At 47.4% G+C, this 24389-nt stretch overlaps 1 protein-coding gene, 1 long non-coding RNA gene and 1 pseudogene across 3 annotated transcripts; 1 reads left to right on the top strand and 2 right to left on the bottom strand.

The window, feature by feature from the left end:
• The first annotated feature begins 1161 nt into the window (after positions 1-1161).
• Positions 1162-2248, top strand: LOC146764940 (uncharacterized; annotated as a pseudogene).
• Positions 2249-2644: 396 nt separating this feature from the next.
• Positions 2645-8111, bottom strand: LOC146764939 (uncharacterized). 2 transcript variants are annotated; one of them, XR_014950453.1, is made up of 3 exons: positions 7790-8111; positions 4675-4770; positions 2645-4215 (listed from the first exon to the last, which is right to left on the bottom strand). It is a non-coding gene; the product is annotated as an uncharacterized LOC146764939 (long non-coding RNA). The 2 variants fall into 2 exon arrangements; XR_014950452.1 differs by having other exon boundaries at positions 2696-4215; positions 4675-4938.
• An 876-nt stretch (positions 8112-8987) lies between these two features.
• LOC146764938 (TOG array regulator of axonemal microtubules protein 2-like) lies at positions 8988-23136 on the bottom strand. Its single transcript, XM_085563110.1, has 11 exons — positions 22982-23136; positions 21214-21319; positions 20418-20653; positions 18754-18906; positions 17478-17595; positions 16431-16534; positions 14824-15028; positions 13422-13638; positions 12281-12367; positions 9829-10056; positions 8988-9148 (listed from the first exon to the last, which is right to left on the bottom strand). The coding sequence occupies exons 1-11, from the start codon at positions 23134-23136 to the stop codon at positions 8988-8990; spliced, it is 1770 nt and encodes a 589-aa protein (XP_085419236.1).
• Between the last annotated feature and the right edge of the window lie 1253 nt (positions 23137-24389).

Raw genomic sequence — 24389 nt, 5'->3', positions numbered from 1 at the left:
TTGAGATACTGCCAAAGCAGAACTTGTTCATGCTCTTTTCTCCTGGTGACTTTACAATCTTATGCAGACTCTGAAAGCAAGCTCATGCTGTAGACAAAAGATTGACCTGGGTAGCACAGGGCACTTTCTGGGTGTGTGTCTGTCTGCTTTTCACGGCCTTTGGGTGAGCACGGTGAGGCCGAGGCCTGGGGCCCTCAAGATGGTGCCAGGCAGCCCCGGGGGCAGCGGCGAGGGGCGGCACCAAGGGGGGCACAGGGTGCATTTCCCCAAGCCATGGGAGAAGCGAGCAGCAGGGAAAGGCGCCCTGGGGAGAAGGGCAGGCACAGGGGCCCGGCTCTCTGCAGGGCAGGCAGCCACTCGCCAAGTGCTGCTCCTGGAGCCACAGGCAGGGCCGTGTCTCCTCCCCGCCCTGACACTGCACCTGCAGGGCCGCGTCCGGCTCTTCCCAGCACGGACAGCAAGGACGTGGACACGCTGCAGCCGCTGCTGAGGAGGGACAGCGAGATGTGCAAGGGCTGCAGCACCTCTCCTGCAAGGAAAGGCTGACACAGCTGACGCAGCTCAGCTTCTTCAGCCTGGAAAAGAGACTTAGACTTAGGCTTGTCCCAACTGTGGCCTTCCAGTACCTGAGGGCAACCTACTAGAAAGGCTTTGCAGGGACTTTGTACAAAGGCAGGCAAGGACAGGACAAGAGAGGATGGATCCAAATGGAAAGAGAGTCGCTTTAGATGAGGGATTCAGAAAAAGACTCTCCTGGAACAGGTTGCCCAGAGAAGGTGTAGATGACAGTGTTCATGGCCAGGCTGGATGGAACTCTAGACAAGCCAGTCTAGTGCAAGGGGTCCCCCGCCACAGCAGCAGGATGGCAACCATGTGATTTTTCTGGTCCCTTCCAAGCCAAAGTATGCCACGGCTCCGTGATTCTGGGATACTTCCCCTCTTCATCCTCTGACAGAAAAAGAAACGTGGCACCAAGTTCCATATTGCAGACCATGTCTTTTGTCAGCTTGCAACTGTCTCAACAGAGGATGAAAAGACATGGAATTACTGACACGATTTCCCTTTTCTACTTGAAAATTAAATGCTCCACTCTCACAAAACTGTCAGAAGAGGCAATTCTTCCCCATGAAATGCTTCGTCTCACCCAAAGAAAGAAGCCACAAGCCAACACTCTTCTTTATTGCTTCCTTGATTGGTTACTTCTCTGATAGGAATTACTTTGGGTTTTTATTTGTTTGTTTCTTTCATTCATTCACGGGGTCCACAGCAGCTCCTCCGTTGGGTTTGCAGAGGCAATGGACGAACGGCCGCCAGCTCCGGCACCTCAGCAGCAGCAGCAGCAGCAGCAGCAGCAGCAGTTCTCTCGATCGATCGGACTTGCGCTCAACTTTCTGCTCGCTCTCTGTCCCCTACTCCCGTGCCATCTGGTCCCGTGCCGTCCGTGTTCCGCCTTTCCCAGCCCGGCTCACGCCGAGTCCCGCAAGGCACCCGTGCGTGGCTCGGCCCCTGCCCGGCCATGCCCGGCCCGCGAGGGTCTCGCCTCCGCCAGGCTCTCTCCAGAGTGGCTGTGGCGCCTCCGCAGGAGCCTCTGGAAGAGTTCCTCACTCTGTTCGTGGCGGGGCAGCAGCGTCCCGTGGCTGTGCCCGGCGCGGCCTCTGGCCCGGCCCCAGCCCCGAAGGAAGCCCCTGCCGCAGCTCCGCCTGGAGCCGCCCCGCTGCCGCCCGGCTCCCGCCCCGTCGCCGGGAGCTCCCCCAGGCGCTTCCCCGCCCCGAGCTCCGCCGCTCGGCAGCTCGGCCGCCGGCCCCGAGCCGCCGCAGCCCGGGGCGGCTCGGCAAGCAGCAGCGCGCGGGCGCTCGGGCTCCCGGGGCAGAACAGCGGGAGCGCGGTGCCGCCCGCAGGGGCAGAGAAGCCTCCCCTGGAGCAGCTCTGCCGGGAGGGCCCTGCTGGGCAGCGGCGGCTGCGGCAGCGTTTGCTGCGGGACCCGGCTCGCCGCCGGCGCCCCGGCAACAGACGGAGGGCGGCGGGAGCCGGCGGGCGGCGGGCGGCGAGCTCAGCCCGGCGCTGGCCTTGGCTTGCAGGGGGCCATCAGGCGAGTGTGCCGGGATCGCGTCTCGGAGCGGGCGCGGCTGCTGAGTGAGCGGGGCCAGCGGGACAAGTCGCGGGGCGGCCGGGCGGGGCTGAGGCCAGGCCCGGCAGGGCGGCAGCCGGAGCTGCGAGGGGAACGAGCGGGGAGTGAGCGCGGCCGCGCAGCGTCCCGGGCCGGGCAATGGCAGCGGGCTGGGGCCGGGCAGGGGTGCCCAAGGCGCGGCGCAGCATCGGCCCCGCTCAGGGCATCGCGGTCCCCCGCAGCACAACGGCGCCCTTGTGCCCCTGGAGCCGGCACTTTTGGCTGTACAGCATTTTTCGGGTCCATTGTCCCCCAAACCTGTCAATGGTGGTTCCATTGTAATACCAAGTAGCAAAGAGCAGCACAAATGACACAAAGAAACTATGGCAAAAGAATAAGAGGAGATGCCCAGCGAGGAAAGGATGTGGTGACACACTGGCACATCAAATGAGCTGCACTCCCATAACCTCTTGGCTAGCAGGTCCTGGTCTCACATTCTCCATTTGTTTACTTATGTTTAATTTATTTTGGTTTTTTAAATCATCAAAATAAAATATATCAATGTTATAAATTTACGCCACAACGGATCATAATCCAATTAGAATTTTATTAATTACTGCAAGTAGGATATGAGCAAAAACAGCGCTGGACGGCCGGGGAGTCTCTGCTCCCTCTCTGCCGTCCTGATTCGTCTAAATAGTCTTCTTTTTATTCCGTTCTTTCCATGAAGTCCTGACAGGCTCCTTTGTTTGCAGTTTCCTTCTGTTTACGTAAGCCGTAATTGTGGTTATCTTTATCTTGTATCTGTCAGTCCCCAGGTGTTAAGTGTTTGTGATTTTTCTTTATCTTGCAAATGTTGTGTCCGCAGGCTATTTGCGTAGCCTCATTTCCTAAACAATACCTTAGTCTGTAAGCAGCCTGTATTTTCTCACACTCCGTTTCCTATCCTCCGTCTGTGGTTTCTCACGAGTCTGTTTCCTAACCTTTATATATATATCTTAATAAACAATTCCTCAGTCTGTGGTTTTCCACAAATTTCCCCATTTTCTTGTTTTATCCCATTATTGTTTATTAGACATTGCTTTCACTTTCGGCATTGCAAATAAACCTTTTTCTACAATCCCAACATTTATCATAGCACTCACAAAGTAATACTTCACAATTACAATAGGCGTAGCCCCTACGTGGCACAACACATTCACAACAATCTTCATCCTCATCAATAGATGCACTTTTCTATTTTGCCCCCGACTTCGTAGTTAAAATAAGTAGTTTAGCTATGTTAAATCATTGTTTAACATCGTGTAAAATACAGCGTAATATACAAGGCATAAATATAAGTCCCAGCATCAATATAATCAGTGGTCCTGCTAAGGCAGACAACAAAGTGGTTAGCCAAGGTGAAACATTAAACCAATTTTCATACCATGACCTGCCCGCCTCACGATCTTTTTTACGTTGATTTAACCTTTTCCGGAGTTCAGACATAGTATCCTGGACTACTCCTGTATACATTCATTAGGAGTCTAGGTTGCTTTTATATATTTATCAGGAGCCTTTACTGACTAGCCCGAGGCTATTGTTTCACATCCCTAATAACTACAATAATAATGTCTGGGATAATTACAGTAAGACGGTCCAGAGGCCGGGCATATATAAAATGGAGGTCCTTTTTCACAATGTATTGGTACTAAATCACAAAGTTTTACTATGAATTCAGGTGGACCTGGGTTGCTAAAAGTGGCTATTGTTCTCGTTCCTTCCCAAGATATTAATTCCCATTTAAATGGTTCATGAGAATTTCCCCTTTCTGCTTGGGTTATTATCAATATCAAGACTAACGGTATACCAGGAAAAAGGGTGTCTGTCAATTTTGCCAATTTAAGTATATTTTTACCAATCCTGGGGAAGTTCGGTCGTTGCTGCCTCTGCGTCCCATTGTTCTGGTTCTTTTCTCCACGGTTTGTTCCTCTTCTGCCTCGCCCGTCGACTCGGTTGCGTCGAGTCACGGGGGTTATCATCTTCTCGGCAGCAAGGGAATTCTTCAGGAGAACAGCTGTTTCGGGATTTCTGCCTCTTTATATAGGCTTCCCACTTTGCATCTTGAACTAATGGGGCAAAGCAAGACACAGTTAGTACTTCCCCTCTACACTTTATAGCCAAGATTTCAACCACAAAGGGGGACTGATTTGTTGGAATGGTAATAATGATATTGAAGGTATCCACCTTCACAGTGTGTCCACCATTTATCCTGGCATACTTTATACCTAAAACAAGCAAATGGATAACAATTATAGTTTATATCATTACTACAAATTCATATATTTAGAGTACATATATATTATTTACATCAGCATACCTTCTATATTCACTATGGTGTGGCTACATATATTTAGCAATTTCCTTCAACACACTTTGTACGCTTCTATATATAATAGATAAAAAAAAGAAGTAATTATAGCATATATAAACAGCAATACACACTTTATACCAAAAGGTAATGCAGCAAAAAAATCAAATAACGTCTTTATCATTATGTTATCTTTTCAGGGTTATCTTGGTGTCACCTGGGGTACTGATTACTTTCCAGTGAGGTCTCGTTACTGGGCCTTTAAGGCGGCTGGCATGAGTCCATCCACGCTCAGCAGTCCGGACGGCTGTTTCTGTTGTCAACAAAACAAGATAAGGTCCCTCCCAATTGGGCTTTAGGGTTTCTTCCTTCCGCACTTTAATCAATATCCAATTCCCAGGTTTAACGTTGTGTATTTTTAGGTCCAATGGGGGTCGTTGCACCATCAGTCCACGTTCCCAAAGCTGGTTACGATGTTTTGCTAATTGTGAAACATATTCATTAATCACACGGTCTCTAATTAAAACATTTGTTTGTGGGCTTTCAATTCTGTAGGACATTCTGTACACCATTTCAAATGCTGATATTCTTACATCTGCTCGGGGTCTGGTTCTGAGAATTAATAGTGCCATGGGTAGGCATTTAATACATGATAATTTGGTTTCTATAATTAATTTAGTCAAAATAGTTTTAATTTCTCCATTCATCTTTTCAACTTTTCCTGAACTTTGTGGATGCCATGGTGTATGGTATTCCCACTTTATACTTAAGCTTTCTGTCAATTTTTTTGTCTTAAATTTTTCTTTTTCCTACTTAACGATGGCATATCTGGACAATTGTTTACTTTCTACTATTTGTGATGACCCATCTATGAATAATACTTCTCTACATTGTAGTTCTTCTAAGTCTGACCTAATGCATGTTTGTTGTTCGATTGTTTGAAAACAATTGTGTAATGGTTCATTACTTTTTCCTGAGTACAAAAATTCAGCGGGGTTAACTGCTCCAGTAGTTTTTAAAGATAATTTAGGGGATTCTATAAGTATTCCCTCATACTTTAATAATCGGCTATCTGTAAGCCATTTTTCTGCTTTTTGTTGTAACACTCCCCTGATGTTATGAGGCGCATATAAGACAACTTCTCTATTAAAAGTAATGCGATTTGTTTCCTCAAGCAATAGGGCAACAGCAACAATGATCTGTAAACAACTCGGCCAACCCCTGCTCACAGGATCTAACAGCTTTGATAAGTATGCCACCGGTTTCTTTTGTCCGGCCCATTCCTGAGTTAATACTCCGAATGCCGTTCCTTCATGTATGTTAACAAATAAATGGAATGGCCGTTTTAAATCCGGGAGACTTAAAACCGGTGCTTGACTTAGCTCCCTTTTGAGATTAGCAAACTGCTCTTGATCCTGAAGAGTCCACTAGGGTATTTTGTCTTTAAGCAGTTGTTCATATAGGAATTTAACTTTAAAGCTGTAGTTCTCTATCCATTGCCTACAATACCCAAATAGCCCTAATGCCTGCCGAATTTGCCTCTTAGTGACAGGCATAGGTAATTCCAGAATTCCTTTAATACGCTCTGGATCTAGTATCTTCTGGCCGTTAAACAGATAATGTCCCAGATATTTTACTTTTTCCTCTGCAAATTGTAACTTTTCCTGTGATACCCGTAGTCCCTTTTGTGCAAGAAAGTTTAGGAGTCGAATGGTTTCTTTTCTTACATTCTCCCTATTATTCCCCGCTATGAGCAGATCATCTACATATTGTAACAGCACATTCCCCATTTGTACTTGATATTCTGTTAAGAGCTCTTCTAGGGCCTGTCCAAACAGATTAGGGGACTCAGTGAACCCTTGGGGGAGCACGGTCCATCTTAATTGCTGTCTCCGGCCCGTCTCTATGTCTTCCCATTCAAAGGCAAAATAATTACGGCCTTCTTCTGCCAATGGACAGACCCAAAAAGCATCCTTTAAATCAATCACACTATACCAGGAGTTATGGGGTCCTAGTTTGCTTAGCAATGTGTATGGGTTTGCTACCACAGGGAACCGAGTAATAGTTCTTTTGTTTATTTCCCTTAGATCATGTACGAGCCGATATTTCCCATTAGGTTTCTTTACAGGCAAAATGGGGGTGTTAAAGGGTGACACACAGGGTTCTAAGATTCCTTGTGCCAATAATCGATCAATTTCTGGCTTCAATCCTCTTCGTCCTTCTAAGGATATGGGATATTGCCTTACCTTCACAGGTATGTGGGGTTCGGAAATTTGGATTTTAATCGGTGGCATTTCCAGTCTACTAATTGTGTCCGGAGAGTACCAGACATTGGGGTTAATTTGTTTTTGATCATCCACGGTCAAAGGATAAGCAGACACTGCCAACTCTTGATTTTTCACTTTAATTTCTAATTGCAATTCAATAATTAAATCTCGTCCTAACAGGTTAAATTCTGCTTCAGGGACGAGCAAGAGTTCACCCATTCCAAATTTATTTTCAGTTTCGAATACCACATTTTTGATTTTACATACTTTAAAGGGTTCCTCTTTTGCCCCAATTACTTGTACTTTTTCAGGGGAAACCTTACATCCCTCAGGTGTCTGTTTAATAGTTGATTTCTCAGCCCCAGTGTCTACTAAAAGGTGAACTCTTGTTTATGGGGACCTATTTTTAATTTTATCAAGGGCTTATAATGACTCCGGTCCCCTAAGATATAGAGCCCCTGACTCCCCTATTCTATTTTCAATGTTCCCTCATCCCTGATTCTTTCTCTGCAATTCCTCTTTATATGTCCCTTCTTTTCACAGTAAAAACAACACCTTTGTTCTCTCCTCTGGGTTAAGGAGTTTTTTATTATTTACCCAGAGGTTTAACTGCTGTCTCACCCAATCTTTTTCTGACCCATAGACTGGCCAAAATACATTTTTTTGAAATCTTCTTCCCTCCCCATATCTTAGTACAATATTCTATCATTTTTTGCTTATCTTTCCCTAGGGTTCCAGGGAAATATCTCCAATTATCTAAGATATATGCCAGAGGGGTATTCTTAGGTACAGTGGGTACCCTTCCCATGGGAGTTGAAGGCTTGCTGCCCTTCGCCCCCATCTTCTGGAATATCTCCACACACACACACACTCGCTCCTCTTGTTCCTGGCCCAGTCCCTCGCGGGAGATGGAAAATGCAGTACTTAAGAGTCCACACTTGCTTGGCTCAGTATATCGAACCTCTCATTCATTATATTCCAGGAAACCCAATCCCGCCCGAACGGAAAACCCATGAACAATTTCGCCGCGAACAATTTCGCTCTGTGAATAATTTCACTACTTACGCGTCCTGGGTCTTAGTCCGGACTCCTATGCACAGAATTTTTATGGGATTTTACCGGTCTCTCCTTTTCTCATTATCCTAGACTGAAGGTTCATCGGTAAGGTGGGGTAAGCTGTTGGTCGCGGGGCCGCGAAATGTCGCGGGGCGCCTCCCCGGAGGACCAAAGCCCACCGTTCCTTATCCGAGTCATGGCACCAAAAATTGTTATAAATTTACGCCACAACGGATCATAATCCAATTAGAATTTTATTAATTACAGCAAGTAGGACATGAGCAAAAACAGCGCTGGACACCCGGGGAGTCTCTGCTCCCTCTCTGCCGTCCCGATTCGTCTAAATAGTCTTCTTTTTATTCCGTTCTTTCCATGAAGTCCTGACAGGCTCCTTTGTTTGCAGTTTCCTTCTGTTTACGTAAGCCGTAATTGTGGTTATCTTTATCTTGTATCGTCAGTCCCCAGGTGTTAAGTGTTTGTGATTTTTCTTTATCTTGCAAATGTTGTGTCCGCAGGCTATTTGCGTATCCTCATTTCCTAAACAATACCTTAGTCTGTAAGCAGTCTCTATTTTCTCACACTCCATTTCCTATCCTCCGTCTGTGGTTTCTCACGAGTCCGTTTCCTAACCTTTGTATATATATATCTTAATAAACAATACCTCAGTCTGTGGTTTTCCACATCCAGTTAAAAAGATGTCATCAAAATTCAAAGATAAATTCAAAACACATTATTCAAAACTATGAGAACATATGTACATCTCTAACTATACTAAAAGAAATCTATAAAAGTCTATAAAAATCTATAAAATTCTATTCAATTCTATACATTTCAATAAAATTCTATATAGTTCTAAAAATGCTATAAATCCTATTCTTGAAACATTCTTCGGGTGGTGGGAAGCTTCTTCCTGAGCCTGGAGGAAACAAATCTTTTCCGGACTGCAGGCAAGGACTTTATGGAAGAACATAAGTACATCTCTAACTATACCAAAAGAATTCTATAAAATTCTATATAGTTCTAAAAATGCTATAAAGCCTAGTCTTGAGACATTTGTCGGATGGTGGGTAGCTTCTTCCTGAGCCTGGAGGAAAGAGAGCTCTTCTGAACTGCAGGCAAGGACTTTGTGAGAGAACATAAGTACATCTCTAATTATGCTAAAAAACTTCTATAAAATTCTATAAAATTCAATATAGCTCTAAAAATGCTATAAATGCTGTTCTTGAAACATTTGTGTGATGGTGGGTAGCTTCTTCCTGAGCTTGGAGGAAAGAGAGCTCTTCTGGACTGCAGGCAAGGACTTGGTGGTAAAGGGGACATAGAAGGTGTCCAGAGAAAACTTCTTGGTATCGCTACGACCAGTCAGATCTGCAAAGTGGAGAGACCAAGGGTAACAGAGGCCACAATGCAAACCTAAAGCATAGAAAGCTCCAGATTTCATGGGACAGACTCCTTGGAATCTTCTAAAGAGCTGCACAGGGAAGCATGCTGCTGCTGGCAGCCCCTTGAAGCAGGCCCGGGGAAAACCCTGACCCGCTTCCACAGGGCTGCCACAGGAACAGCCTGGCCTCTGGGCTGTCCTGGGACAGCAGGGAGCCCAGAGCCCTGTGCTTTCCAGGAATGGCTCAGCTGCACATGCAGCCTCCTGCTCCTCTCCCTGCCCCACAGCTGAGCAGCCCTACAGCTCCAGGGGCACTGGCAGAGCACAGCTGATTGCAGGGGCACATGCAGGGCACAGCTGTTCCCTGGCAATGTGCACAGGCTCTCTGGGCTGCCACAAGACCCTTCCTCCCACCAGAGAGTGGCCCAGCTCCCCCCTCACCTTTTTGTAAGGCTGAGCTATGCTCAGCCTTCACATTGTCCTCATTGTTTGGAGTTGCTTCAGGGCTCCCATTTCATGACGAGGAAGGGCGATGGAGAGAGTGGGGGTAGATGCACACCCTTCCTTAGTGTTTTGTCATTTTTGGCAGACGTAAATAAAGTCATATCCGGAGGTGTCCAAGTCAGAACTTTGTCATCTTTCCGGAGAACATGAGACCTTCACCAGCCCAAAATGTCGGAGAGGTTTTCCTGCACGCGTGGAGGCTTGCTGGCTGCACACTTCTTCAGCTTGGTGCCCATCACCTCGTAGAGGGCCAAGGCAAGCCTGGTGGCCACAGTGCGGACGCTGGCGCTTCGGACTGGCAGCGCCTTGTTCTCCAGGAAGGACCAGAGCACGGGCAGGGCGTAGCGCTCGACGACTTCAGGGCTCCTGGCATAAACCCACTCCACAAGCACTGCCGGGAGAGAGGCACAGCTTCTTACCCACCAGCCTCCATGCAAACAAGGATCTACCTCTGCTTTTGCTTCTTGGAAGCCTCTCTGGCTAAGATCAGCAAAATAGCACACAGAGCCCCATGATCCAGAAACGGGCAAAGCCACTGATCATCCTTGAAACAGAACCACCAATGCCTCAGGACTAATGTCTCCAAACAGAGCCTTGTCCCTGTGGTAGACTTTGTACCTTTACTAAATTATTTCACAATTTGTTTCTGCATGAACAATGAATGAAATGTCAAATTGCCTTTTATTTCCATTCAGAAGTTGTCTAAACCCACACTGAAGATTTGGAAATGCACCGTAAGGAGGCAGTTGAGTGATTTCTAATAAAGGGGGTGATTCCATTTTGTAACTTCCATGTAAAGTGCCAGAAGTCTTATCTGACTCCCCTTTGCTCAGTGGCACATAGCAAAGGGCAGTATTAGAACACACTTCAAAGCCCCAGCCCACCAGAGATGGCGGCTGCTTGACAGTTGCCTTAGAAACATCGGTGACTAGCCAGTGTCTTTGGCAGAATGCTTTTGTGGCTTCCAACACGGAGCTGTTCCAAACCTCAGCGTGTCTTAGGGAATTACCCAGACCCCACTGCCATGGAATTTGAGCATCTTCATGTTTTAATGGCAGTTCCCCTCCCAATGTTAGTGGCATTTTTTTCTTACAATGTGCACTGAAATAGGGGCATAGAGAATGAAAAATGCTACACAGGGGACTGAAATGTAACCAAAAGGCAAGTGTTTTCTCACATTGTCTCTGAAATCTGCTCTCTGCTCATTTTCTGGACTGAACTATATCAAACACAGACAAAAATTTGCTAACAACAGGCTCCTTGCATGGCAGATTTGACTGAAGGATTAAAACCTGAAATGCTAGGGAGACCAGTCTTATTTTCTGATCAGACAAAAAGTTATCTAGTAGCTACTTATTATTCTGTGGTGGAAGAGACTTCATTTTCTCTATGCTGTTAATCCACCAGCAGTCATCAACACTGAAACAGCTCCTGAAAGTACCCAAAACCAATTCTGCTAAGCAGGAAAGGGGTAATGGTCCACATTTCAAAATGAGACTTCATTTGATTTGAAATGCAATTAAAGTCATAGGTCACTACAGAATTTCAGAAAGAGCTATCTGTTCCCACTAAACCTGAGAGAGGACATTTGCACTTTCTAAAGTAGTCCTCATTTTTGTTCATTCCTTTATTTGAAAAAGAGACCAAAATATCTGTAAAACTATATTCCCTGTTCCAGGAGATCTACTTGATTCAAATGATCTTTGATGGTGGTTTGAAAGAGCCTTTGACATTCCCAATCGCTGAACATGCCCTGTTCAGATTCATAAGGAAGACACAAAGACTATGAAACCTTCTATTTAAAGATGTTGGCATAATTAGCAGTGCCATTAGCCCCAGTTAAAGCAAGGCTATCAGTCGTCTTCTCTACTGTATGTTGAGATTGTCATTTTTCCAATCCTTGGCTACTGCTGACACAGCAAGCTCCTCTGAGGAATCAATTCTCAGCTGCATTTGTAGCATTGTGGACAGCGCTGACACAGGAAGAGGCTGTTTGCACAGCCTGAAATGCTCAGTGCAGTGCCACTTCCACAGCACAGGCAGGCAGCCTCAGCACTCTGCTTCTGCCCCTCTGCCCCCAAAGGCTGCCTTGCACTAAATCCATGCAAGGATATGTGTGATAGACTCTAACAGACTATCTGATAGAGTGAGATACACTCTGTGTGGTGAGTTTTGACCTAAGCTGTGACCCCAAGGCTCCGCATGCTTCAGCCTCAAAACTTTCCAAGAGCAAAACAAGAATTCTGTGAGAACAAAACAAACTGATCCCCTGAAACAGCATTTGCCACCATTTTTCCTAAAGGCTCACAGATGTCCCTGAGGCTCCAAGAGAGGAGCCAGCTGGGCTATTTTTAGCCCCTTCCTATCCTGGAGGTGGGTTCTGAGATGTCCCCGTGAGAGCTCAGCCCCCAGGCCCAGCGCCGCCCCCATCTCAGATGCTGCACAGCTCTGCAGCAGCCAGGGAAAACCTGCCAGAGACACCTGCCCTGGGTATTGGGCAGGAGGGACAAGCTCAGCACCTCCTGATGTGGAAGAGCTACTCTACTGTCCATTCCCAGGCATTCCCTGTAAATAATCCCCTAGAGGACCTCTTGGCTTAGAAGGGGAGGTCATACCTGTGATACACTCCGTGACAGCCAGCAGAGCTTCGCCATTCAGTTGGCTCCATTGGTTGCTGAGCTCTTTCATTAGTGATACTTTATCTACAAGTGAAACACACGTTTCTGCTCACTCTTCTGAGGTCATAGCAGAAAGGACAGTGGGGAGGGAAAGGGCAGGGGCAATCCCATTTTATAAAAGAAAGTCATATTCTGCTGATTTTTGAATCCTTTTCTTCTTTCCTGACAGCCTACTTGGCAGGGTTAAAAGTTCCAAAAGAAAATCTCTCCTTTCACATTTGAAAATCCAAAGTTGTCTCCTGTACCAGGAGCTAAGTTAACACATTTCACATCAGGCACCTCAAGAGTTCAGTCACATGTAAACAGTGAAGAGGTTTTGCATCCCACAGTAAAAAGGAAGAACTCCATCCTTGGGACACAGAAAGGCACTGAGTCAGGCAGTTCATGAATTCACAGAGCAGCTGAGGTGGAGAAGGTGGAAACACCCCTTGAAGACCTGCCTCCTCACCACTCCATTTTTCAGGCATTTTCAGAGCTGACATCAATCTGTGTGGCAAAGGAATTTAGAGCAGCCCTTGCCTATGTAGGTGTTTGCTAGAGCCACCTTGCCCCATGCAAAACAACATGTGGAGCAAGGCATGATTGACAGCTGGATTTAGACCAGTTTGTTCAAAGGAAATGAACTTGGTGAATCCTAAGTTCCCCTTTGAAAAAAGAAGACAAAGAAGAAAGGTGGAAAATAGGCAGCTAATGCCTATCATGTAGAGCCTTCCAGGTGGCTGCTCTGCAGAAGCTCTGATGGGCTGGTGTCCCTTCATGCCAACAGCAAAGCTGTTCATTTGGGAAGTCAGATGGGGCCCAAGCAAACTTTGCCTCTGAATTGTAGCAAAGCTGTAGTCCAGGACTTTGTCTTCAGATCAGCAGCACAGAGCCAAGGGCTCCTGGAACTTTTGGGAATTGCTGATCACATTCAAGCCTGTTGGAGGACTGGTTCCTAAGGACTGCACCTCCAAAGCTTCTGTGGGTGTCTGCGGGAGCGTTCCACAGACAACAGCAGCTGTCAAGGCACTCAGCGTTCTCTTGTGTCGCAGAGACAGAGACGCAGTTGAGGAGAGTCCATGCTGGGGCTCAGCCTCACCTAAATGAGCAATGGATCCTTCCAGCGCTCTCACAGCTGCGGCATGAACCCCGGGATCCTTTGAGTTTAGATTCTTTGTTATTCCTTCCACCAAACGGATGATCACGGGGCTCAGGGCATCTTCCAGGAGGCCTATGATTTCTGCCAGCACGTCCAGCGCCTTCTGCCTCACTCTCTTATGCGTGTCACATAGTCTCAGGTCAAAATAATCAAAAATCTGTGAAGAGAACAAATAACATGAGAACTTGATTAAAATGACCTTGTTTGAAGAGGGGGTGTGGAAATGAGCACTCAGCAATGTCAAAGGTGAAAGTGATCCTTTCTGTCAGGTCAGCCCTTGCATGCACAATTGCAATGTTTTCCTGTGGGCCTCTCGCTGGAATGGTTCTGCAACCTCATGCTGGTTGAAAGATTTTCATCTGTTTTGAAGAGGTTTGGCTGGGGACAGGAGAGTTCCTATGATGTTTCTCCCCAGCTATAAATCATTCAATCAATTCCCTTTATTCACTGATAAGACTACCTTTGCTTTACAAGAGTGGAAGCTGATATTTACAATGCCTGGGTTTCTATACAGTTGCCTCAAGTACTGAGGGCAATTATGATTCTGCCAAAACTATGGCTGGAGGAGATCTAGGTTTTATTTTGTTTGTCTCAGAACCTGTGTCTGGAGATGGGCAGGGCTCTGATCAACTCTTCCAGGACTCAGACCATTTCTCTAACTAACAGGTAGACTTCTAAAATGCAATGTGCTGTACAGCTCTCATTAGAGCAGGCTCAGTCCCTTGACAGCCCATTATCAGGCACCAGTTTCTGGGGGAAAAAGCATCTACTGGGAGGAGAAAGGATAGCTCTGTCCTTAACTGTTTTCCTCCTTTTCCAAAGAGAAAAAAAAAAAAGCCCCCCAAGAAGGGTGAGCACCATCTTTACCTAGAGGAATAGGGACAAGGATGGAAATGAGTAGCCAGAGTTGTGCCTGTGCCAGACAAGATGGAGTTTCCAGAAGTATCCTTTAAAAACATTTAGTTGAAACCAACCCAGCCTGAAACGTCTCTTCCCCACTCAAACCCATTTTTTGTCTAGAGAATAAGTGCCATTATTGCTTTCAATGGCTGGATTCCCTTCACCTAACCCAACTGGCAGTAGGAGACAGCAGCAGTTAAACCAGCAGGAAATTCTGTCATCATCTGATCAACAGCATCAATATAGACAGCTGCCAGACAAATACTGCTGGAGTGAAAAAACTTGTCCTGAAGCCTGGACCTGAATTAAATTTCTCTGGGGAAGAGGGACCAGCCTGTCCCGAAGAGCCAGGATGTCCTGCCAAGACACACTGAATTAACTTTACTTCCCCAGGCCTGGGAAAGGAGCTGATGGAATGGAACAATGAAGATACCCTACATACTTGGACAATGTTAGTGGAGATGAGCTGAGGTTTGGTTTTGGACAGGTCTAGGAGGAGTGCCACTCCTTCCATCCGTGTCTGAAACTCCTTGGCTTCCAGGAGAAGGTAAAGCTTCTGGAGCGGCTTCATCTCTTCCACAGCTGGAGGTAACGTAACCTGGGCTTTTGCACGGTGTAGGAGGCGTCCATCAGAGGTAGACTCCACCCTGGAAAATAAAACCAAATTAGGACCTGTTGGTAATAATAGCGTCAGTTAATTGTGACCAAAACATCTTGAGGAGCTTTCCTAGTGATGTCATTTCAAGCTAGAATATCATGAGGCTCTGAAGAACAACGTGAGCCTCACACCAGTCATTACAGGAGACAATCTGCAAGTAACATTCTCACACTGCTCACTCAGAAACACCAAGGGTGAGCTGCATCTGATCTATCTTCAGATGGCTTCCAAGGCAAACTGCTCACATTGCTTTGTGGGGAAAGATAGACGCTACTTCCAAGTTTAAATGCCTCCTCATATGGAAGGTGTGTGTCTTATAATAAGGAAACACATCATTCTGGAGAAGTGTCTCTACACCAGGCATGACAATCTGGAAAAGTAGCTCAGATGCATTTGAACAGATGAACAGGGGCGTATCTGAAGGGTCCAGAAAAGCAGTAACAGAGATAAAAACAGAAGCCAGACATGCCAGAACTACATTCACATTTTTTTGCTTCCCTAGAGACCAGATCCACAGCTTAACAAACCCGCTGGGAACAATTCTCCTGGATCAACCTGTCTCTTCCATGAGCACGGGCAGATGCAAGCCATGCTACTGAGACACGTGGTCACTTTCCTGCCACCGCTGAGCGGGACAGCTCTAAATAAATCCCCTCTGTTATCAGAGGAGAACAGGCACAAGCAGCTCTGCTACTAGCATGAAGAGACAGCAAGGACCAAATTCCTGTCTTAAACGCTGATTGCAGCACAGGGGGAAATAAACCCAACATGCTGTCCATCAAGTAAACTATATGAAGGACAGGAATATCAAGACAAAAAGTCCACATTGAGACACCTGTTGGCCAAAGTTGCTCAGGAATTCCCTTACTACTACTACTGCTACTACTACTCAAACGTCATACTGTTTGAGGGTAAAAAAGCCATGAATCAGCCAGGCCAAACCACATGGATGAGAACTGTATCTTTGGGGAATGGCATCTTGTTTCAAGACTGGGACTTCTCATTAAAACACCCATCTACAAAGAGACAAAAGACTACACTGGGATTTAAAAAGAACACCCTGGTTGCATTTCCTTGTCCCAAGTCAGGCAGCAGAAACTTGGCCCTCTCCGAGCCTCCACAACACTGCCCTTGCCACTGCACTGGATGGTCTCAGCTGTTACCAATGGGTGTCTCTTGTTGCCCAGTTTTTGTGGAAGCCCTCCAGAGAAGTTGTGTTCAGCATAATGCAGAAGTAGACATTTTTTATCCTAGAGCATTTGTAGGGAAAGGAAAGAATCTCTGGCACTGGTCATCTCCAGCAGAAAGATTTTCCTGAGGAAGAGGCATGTAAAGCACATGTCATGTGCTTTGTCACATCTAACAAAAGTGCTCCCATCTGACAAAAGTACCGATTGCTAGAAGACGATGTGGCCTGGGGCTTCTTTGAGCCGTCGCTCCTCTTCTTCACCAGGTTCTTCACAGATGGGCGTTCAGCCTTCTGGTTTTCCATCCCCTACAAAGACATCAAGAAACTCCATGAATCTTTAGAATATAAAATAGGAAATTCCTGGATTAAAACACAAGTTAGAACCAGGACCACTGCTACCAAGGCTTAAGGAAACATTTCCTAACTTACAGAAATAAATGGAGCAGAGATTCAGTGATGCCAACTCTTTGTTTACAATAGCCCAAGGCAGGTTATGGGTGCTATCATACGGCAGTGAGCAGCAGTCTAAAATCCCAAATTCATTAGTCTTGAGCATAAATGGGAATAATGCAAACTGGTAGGCAACGAGTGTTCTCAATGGAAGCAGCAGATCTGGACTCCTTGGGGGTTGGCCCAATATTTGGTTCAACACTTACTCTCCCTGCTCCTGCACAAATGCACACTCCCTTCTATAATGTAGATAAAAAGAAGAAAATCCCCCCCAAACAAACAAACTATTTTCCACTGGATGCTGATGGATTCACCAAGCCTCTTCCAGCTCCACAAGGCTTGACAGCAGGGAAGATATTCCCAAAAGACCAACAGTAATTGTAGCAATTAGGATTGACTTGGACATCTTTTGTATATTTGGAAATGTCCTTGGCACCACTACTTCCGGTGTCTTTTGCAAAGACACTGTTATCCTCAGAAGCACTATTCTCACTTAACTGCTTGACTGGGGGCAGAGTAGGGAGAGCCCGTGGGGCCTTGCCCTTGGATGTAAACCCATTTTCTCCTCTTTCCCTTTCCGCTTTGTGATACTCAAAGAATTCAAAACCCCACTTTTTCCCAAATAATATCATTTCCTCTGTGGTCTGCAGATGAACAGGCTGGGGATTAACAGCTCATTCCAGGAGCAAAATGATGCAGCAGAAGAGGAATGAGGTAAAGACACATCGGGTATGTTTGATCTCATATTAGCAGTGGCAATACTTGCACAAAGGAGACACTGCTTCTGCCAAGCACTTACTTTCTTCTTAATTCTTGTCAGGATATCTTCCAGGTCATGGGTGGAAAGAGATTGTTCCAAAAGCTTCTTAAATTTTGGATTATTCAGCAGCATCTTCACCATCTCCTGTCCATAATGCCTAAGGAAGGAAGGCAGGAAATGAAAAGTGAACAAAGGAAGAGTGTTAACAGAAGCAGCTGATGCCTTAAACTGATCAGGTGCAATCCTTGCAAGAGAAGGCATTACCTACTCAGCAAAGAGGGACATTTGCTTCACTGGACACTGCACAGTGTTGTCAGCTGAACACAAGGGACAAGAGGAGAATGTGGGGCCACAGAAAAATACCATTTCACTCTGAAACTGTGGGTGTGCTTCTGTGGGATCAAAGGATCCCAGGGAACAGGCAAAACACATCTGCTTTGTTGTCAGAGCCTATTAGCAATGTCCTGCTGCCATTGCACAATAATTTGCCTTTCTTTCACTGGCAGGGAAGCCAGAACAAAACACCTCATGCTTGCTTTGGATTATTCTATACTATATAGAATAATCAGGGGCATGGGCAGATAGTTGCTCCGGTGTCCCTGGCAGCTATTAATGGGAATTTCATCATCAAAGTAAGGGGATTTTGGTGGTTTGGGTTGGTTTTGCCACTAGGAAACCACAGATTTCTTCAAGAAGAAATTTGGAGGTCACTGAGCCACAGATAACAGCATTCTACAAACCTGCAGAAGTAGTTTAGAAAGACTGAATACATAGGCTAAAGACCTCTGAAATATTTCTAGGGAAGTCTTAAGTTAATGTGAAATAGATGTTTGGGATCCTTCAGTGATGAACATTAGCCAACACTTTGGTTTTATCGTGTGCACCTAAGGCCAGTCAAAACTTTCTGACTGGCTAATCGGAGCTCTTTTGATCTCAGTAAAGAATCCTTCAAGTCACAGGAAGTTGGCAATGCTCTTTCTTGGTGGCCAAGCTCAGGTTACCCACTACAGTCATTTCCCCAGGCCATCCAGAGCAGTGGTCACAGCACCAAGGCTGACAGAGATCAAGAAGTGTTTGGACAATACTCGCAGGCCCATGGAGTAACTCTTGGGGTGTCCTGCACACAACCAGGAGCTGGACTTGATGACCCCGATGGGTCCTTTCAAACTCAGCATATTCCATGATTTTGTGACCCTTATCCACACTGTGAGGTAACTTAATGTAGCCTTTAGTTTCCACTCCTTTGTAGTTTTACCCTTTATAGCCAGACACAAAACCATGTTCCCGTTTTGGGAGGTGAAATGAAGATCATTACCTTGTGTCCTGGTGACAGTCCTGAGCAAGTGTCCCTGCCACGTGTGCCAGTGTCTCAGCCCTGGGTGTGCCTGCCAGCTTCGTGACTCCAATTCTCTGCACCAAGGACAGGAGGAGCTCGGCCGCGCACTTCCGCACCTGGACGTAGCGGCTCCTGGGAAGAAGAGAGCAAACCCTGGGCACAGGGAGAAGGAGCAAGAGCAGCACAGGCCTTGGCCAGAGCCTGCTCCCTGTCCTTGCTGGGGGAAGGAGGCCTGGGCTCTCCCTGCAACTTCAGACACCTGTAGAAGGTTCTGTCCTCAGATAAACACAACGTTAGCATTGCACAGAAGGACTGCCTGCAAGGAAGAGGGAGGAATTCAGTCTCCCTGCACTACCTGATACTCCATTTCTTTCCCAGTATTTACTCAGAGAAAGATTAAAGGAATTTATTACATATTCATTATTTAGAAATTAAGGACAATTCATGCTGACCCATCAGAAGGCCCCCACAATACAGAGCTGCAGGAGGATGAGGCTCTTTCCACCCATACATCCCCAAATCTGCAGACCTTTGAAAAAAAACAATTGCAGGGAAAACACGCTGTGGGGCGGGAAGTTGCCGATATCCAGCAATGCAGCCTCTGTCTTTTGTAAAGATTGGCAAGGGATACATCTGAGTGTTTTGACCCTATTCCAAAGCTGAGGAAAGGGTGGCAGGCATTTTGGCCAGGTTGTCCTGATCTAGAGACTGTCTCTTGGGAACTGTCAGGCCCAGCACCAACACTTAAGGCAGCATTTTCTTCAGCTGTCCCATTGCACTCAGCCTGTGAAGGTGCCTGTCAAGTGATTCATCATCTCAAGGCTAAGCTGAAACATCAGTTTGAATGGAAAGTAGAGCTCTCAGGCCAGGACAGTCATACAAGCCTCCTTTTGGCAGGAGCTGCACCTGCTGTGCAGGCAGTGCCACACCCAGCACGTTCTGCCCCATGTGCTGCACGCCCCAGCAAGTACCCTCCGTATTTCTCACGTTAATTGCATCATGAGAATACGTGGTTTTTCCCAGTGCTGCGAAATACCCAACAGCACTCACAGCGGTAATTGCAAATGTTTTCCCTCTTCCCAAAAAAGCACAAGGCTTTCTCCTTGGCCTTTGCAGGCACTTTCATTTCCCCAGTGGTCACCACGTCTAGGAAAAGCTGACAGACTGGGAGAACTCCAGGAAGCAGCAGGAAGCTGAGTCACAGGAACTTTAGACTGGATATTAGGAAAAGGTTTTTCACCCAGAGGGTGGTTGGGCACTGGAACAGGCTCCCCAGGGCAGTGGTCACAGCATCAAGCCTGACAGAGTCCAAGAAGCATTTGGACAACAAGCTCAGGCACTTGGTGTGAGCCTTGGGCTGCTCTGTGCAAGGCCAGGAGCTGGACTCAATGGTACTGATGGGCCCCTTCCAACTGCCCCTATTCTACAGTTCTGTGATTCTGAGAACTAAGAGGCTGCAGGAGGGCAGAAATAGGTGACAAGAGGAAAGAAATGAGGTTGATAAGAGAATCAAGTCCCTGAGTTCACAGAAGACCCAGGATACAGGACCCTTCCCTGCCACCATTCCCATTCTCTCTCTCTCACCCCTTCCCCCACCCACACAGGAGAAGGTGAAGAATATCACTCAAAGAAGAAGAACCTACTTGACTCCCTTGTCCATGAGAACAGTCATTGCTCGTGCAGGAGTCACCTTCTCTACCATGATGGCCAGGGCCTGACAGGCTGCCTTCTGAACAAACTCTGGGGAGTTCCACACCATGTGGAGAAGGACCGGAGCAACCTCATCCACCTCGGAATCCATGTCCTTCCTCAAGAGTGCAAACAGCTCTCCCAGAGTGACGATTGCAGAGCAAGACAGCTTTGACCGCAGGCTGGTCACCTGGGGAAGTCATGAGGGGAAACATAAGAATCACCGTGAAAACAAAACCAGATGCCTTAGACAAAATTCCCGGGAAATTGCAACACCTCCCACTGTGTCCAGAGGAGCAAAAAAGCACAGTAAGAGCAGAAGAGCCCAAGCACAGAAAGGTACCTCCTCTGGCACCAATTTCTGCCCTCATACCTGCTTACTGCAGGCCTAAAAAATATATTTCACTAAAGTGTGCTACTTGACCCTTCTGTAATAGCAACTGCTTTGATTTTAGGGCCTTTTGTTTGAAAAACAAGCAAATTAACGCAAGGGCTGCTTTCAAACCATAAAGGCACAAGTCATAAAGATAAAAGACTCAGGTGCTCCTGTTCAAAAAACAACAGCTGTAGTTGAAGCACTCAGACAGGAAACAGAAAACACAGGCTCAGGTCTACAGACTAATTTGCAGTGTTGAATTACAGCTTGGGCAGAGAAGGCACACCCTGAGCACACATGGAGATGAGCGAGCACACAGCTACTCTACACACTGTGTATGAAGTGTGGGGGACAATTCAGAACAATGTTCTCACCTCGCTGGTAACTGCCAAGCAAATCTCACGAAGTCGACAAAGCAGGACTTCTGAATGGGACTCAGCCAGGTGTTTGATGATGCAGAGTCCCTTCTCCTTCATCTCCCTGAAAGGCAAGTACCAAAAAGATGGATTTTTCTCTACCCAAGAGCTAGGCAGCACCCTCTGAAATGACCAGGCTGGCAGTTCAGTCAAACCATGGGAGGTGCTTTTCATAGCGTAGTTAATGAAATCATAGAATGCCTTGACTCAGGATGCTGTGGCTGTCAAAAGCATACAAAAATCCAAGAGGCAAACAGGGGGGTGTCAGAGTCTTCATTTGTGGCCTTTCTGAAAACCTCTGGCACACCAAGTCCCTCTGTCACTACTTCCTAGAAGCTGTGAGGCCAGGCCATGCTGCTGTTTCTTGTCACCTCCCTGTACCTGTCCCTGAGACACAGTCCCATGGGGCTGTTCCTGGGACATTTTCCTTCTTTGTCAGCCCCAGCAGGCAGTTCAGCAGGGAGAGTCTGCGCTGCCACTCTGGAGCCAAGTTTCCACTCTATAGTCTCGGTTTGTGTGTCACCTACTCCACTGCATTGCACACTTTCCGCAAAAAAGCATCAGAGTGTCCCAGAACGGTTCCACCCCTGGGCAAGAACTGTTGAAATCCTGGCTTTTCCCAAAACACTCCTACCTAAAACCACCCCCACAACAGCAATAGGTTATTTAAGAGGTGCAAACAACTCTATCTCTCAGCACTTGCTTTGTGCAGGCCCTCAGCTACAGGAAGGTCTAAGGGCTGCAGCACAAGGCTGGTGACCGATCCCACGGGCACCCCTGGGTGTCCTCCTGACCCCCACACCTGCAGGAGCTCTCTGCACCTCACAGGGCACCAAAGAGAAAGGGGAAGAGAAAGCAGAAGAGAAAAGGCAAAGCAAAGGTGACTGCACAAGGAGACAGATTTTTCATGCTTATCCCAGTGGGAATGGAGGCCTTATCCCCCTGTGTGAATGAAGCATCCACCAGAGAGTGGATGTTAACCCAGACATCACAAAGAGAACCAGTATCACCTGGCATTTGTAGAGTTATCACCTCTGGGCCTCCTTCTGTCTGTGTAAAATGTTGGGACACATTGTGAGTATTGACAAAACATCTCAGGCCCATATGAAGCAGTGAGAAGGAAATTTGAATTCCAAAAATGCAAGGTTCCTAGAGGATTTTCTTTCTTTTTCCTTCTCTTCTGCCATGAGCCCTTCAGAAGTAATGACAGACTGAGGGACTTGAAAGCACAACTCAGTCGGTTTCTCAGAAAGAGGAACTCCCTGAAGCTGCTTCTGGGACTGCCATGCAGGTGGTCACAGGGAGACCCTGTCACCTGCCATTGCTGGCAGCAGTGGGAGCAGAGAGGAATCTTACTCAGTCCCACTGGCCTAGTGGCCCAAGGCACCCAAACCTGCACTCCAAACTGCTGCCATCCTGCTTCTCCCTTCAGCCAGCAAATCATGTCGTTCCAGGGCCTTCTCTCTCCCCTCAAGATTTCCTTTGCAGCCCCGTGGAGCAGCAGGCAAAGCGAGGAAGCAGCACGGACCTGCTGCAGCTGGAGCACTGCTGCAGAGCAAGGCTGAGAAAAGGCTGCTCTCAAATCTTTATCCTCTCAGTGCTCTGCAGTGGTTTCAGCAGTGCCCTTCGGCCCTCTGGGCTCTCGGGGCTCAGAGGCAGCAGCAAGACTCACTTCTAACCAACCTTAATGCTAAGAGGGACGCAGCGTGAACGGGGCCTTTCTTACCAGTCGTCGCTGCCGAGCGAGGACAGTGCCTCCTGCAAGGACTGCTGTGGGTCTGCAGAGGCCGTGTCCTTCTGCCCAGTCCCACGGCGCGGCTGCTCTCGGCGCTGGGCACCAGCGGCCGTCTGCGAGGTCACTGTAAGGACAGGGTCGGCCATGGGCGCTGCAGCCCCGGGCAGGGCACCCCGCCATGGAGCGGCCTGCAGCCCATCTCCCAGCCAGGGCTCCCTGGGCACACACGGGCACTGGGGCAGAGGCTTCCCTGCTGCCTGGCGCCTTGGGCTCCTTGCTTTCCCCCAGCCTCCCTGGCTGGGCACAGCTCCAGGCTGAACCTGACCATGGCCCCGCAGCGCCAGCTCCCCAGTGCCACAGGGGCCACAGCCAGCGGCAGGTTCCTGCGGCCGCAGAGCTCCCGCTCCCTGCCAGACAGGGCCGGCAGCAGGGCTGGCCAGCCAGGAGGGAGCCCCTCAGGTGCCTCTCTTGTCTCAGCGCCCTGATTTCCCCCAGCCCTGGGGATGGGGCACTCTGCAACTCCCTGAGGAGAAACCTGCAGCTGCCTGGCCACAGCACCGAGCCAAGGCTGAACAGCCCAGCCCTGCTGGGCCCGGCTCAATCCCCACGGAGCAGCTGCCAGGGAACAGCCACACCTGACCCTTCCCACCTGACAGCGCCTCCGCCTCCACTGACCTCAAATATCCTAGACAGCAGCCAGCTGAGTGTACATACATTTAGCCTGCTATTGGGAAGGGAGTAATTTATGGATTTGCTTCTTTCCAAGCATCATGAACCTTTACTCTTTCAGAGCTACACACTTGCTGTATTTCAAAGATGCTGAGGTGAAATTTATTTGTCATCAAATGGATGTGTTTACTGTGCACTGCCTAAGCTTTCTCTTGCAATTTCCATTCTAGATGGTTGATAAAAAAGTCTTCCAAATGCAAACTGGGGTAAAAAGAATGCGAACACCGATGCAAATTGTTGGCAGATGCACTCTCTTGATAAAAAGTTGTCCTGGGTTTGCCTTAATTGAGTTTTTTGGTAAGGGAAAAAAAATTTACATAGCTTGAGAAAAATCAGATGATAAATGCATTTCATATGAAACCCATCTCTCATCAAAAGCACTCTCAGTCAAAAATTTCATGTTGTGCACTCAAAAGCTCATTTTCTAATGTGTAGATGAATACATTTGAGCTGTCTTTTTAGACATGATGGAGCATAAATATTGCACAGAATCTCAACAAACTACTCTAGACTGTGTAGCGTTTTTGGCTGCCTTGCAGGTTCTCACAAAATATGGAGGAAGGCTAACATCAAAAATACTCAGACAGGAGCTAATCTGTGTGTCACTGATGTACCCCAGCCACTGACATCAGCGATGGCCCTGCAGAAGCATGCAGACACACACATCTAG

The sequence above is a fragment of the Lonchura striata genome, chromosome 30 (genome assembly GCF_050655825.1).
Source record: "Lonchura striata isolate lonStrDom1 chromosome 30, ASM5065582v1, whole genome shotgun sequence".
NCBI lineage: Eukaryota > Metazoa > Chordata > Aves > Passeriformes > Estrildidae > Lonchura > Lonchura striata.
This window is presented reverse-complemented; position numbering and strand designations above follow the sequence as displayed.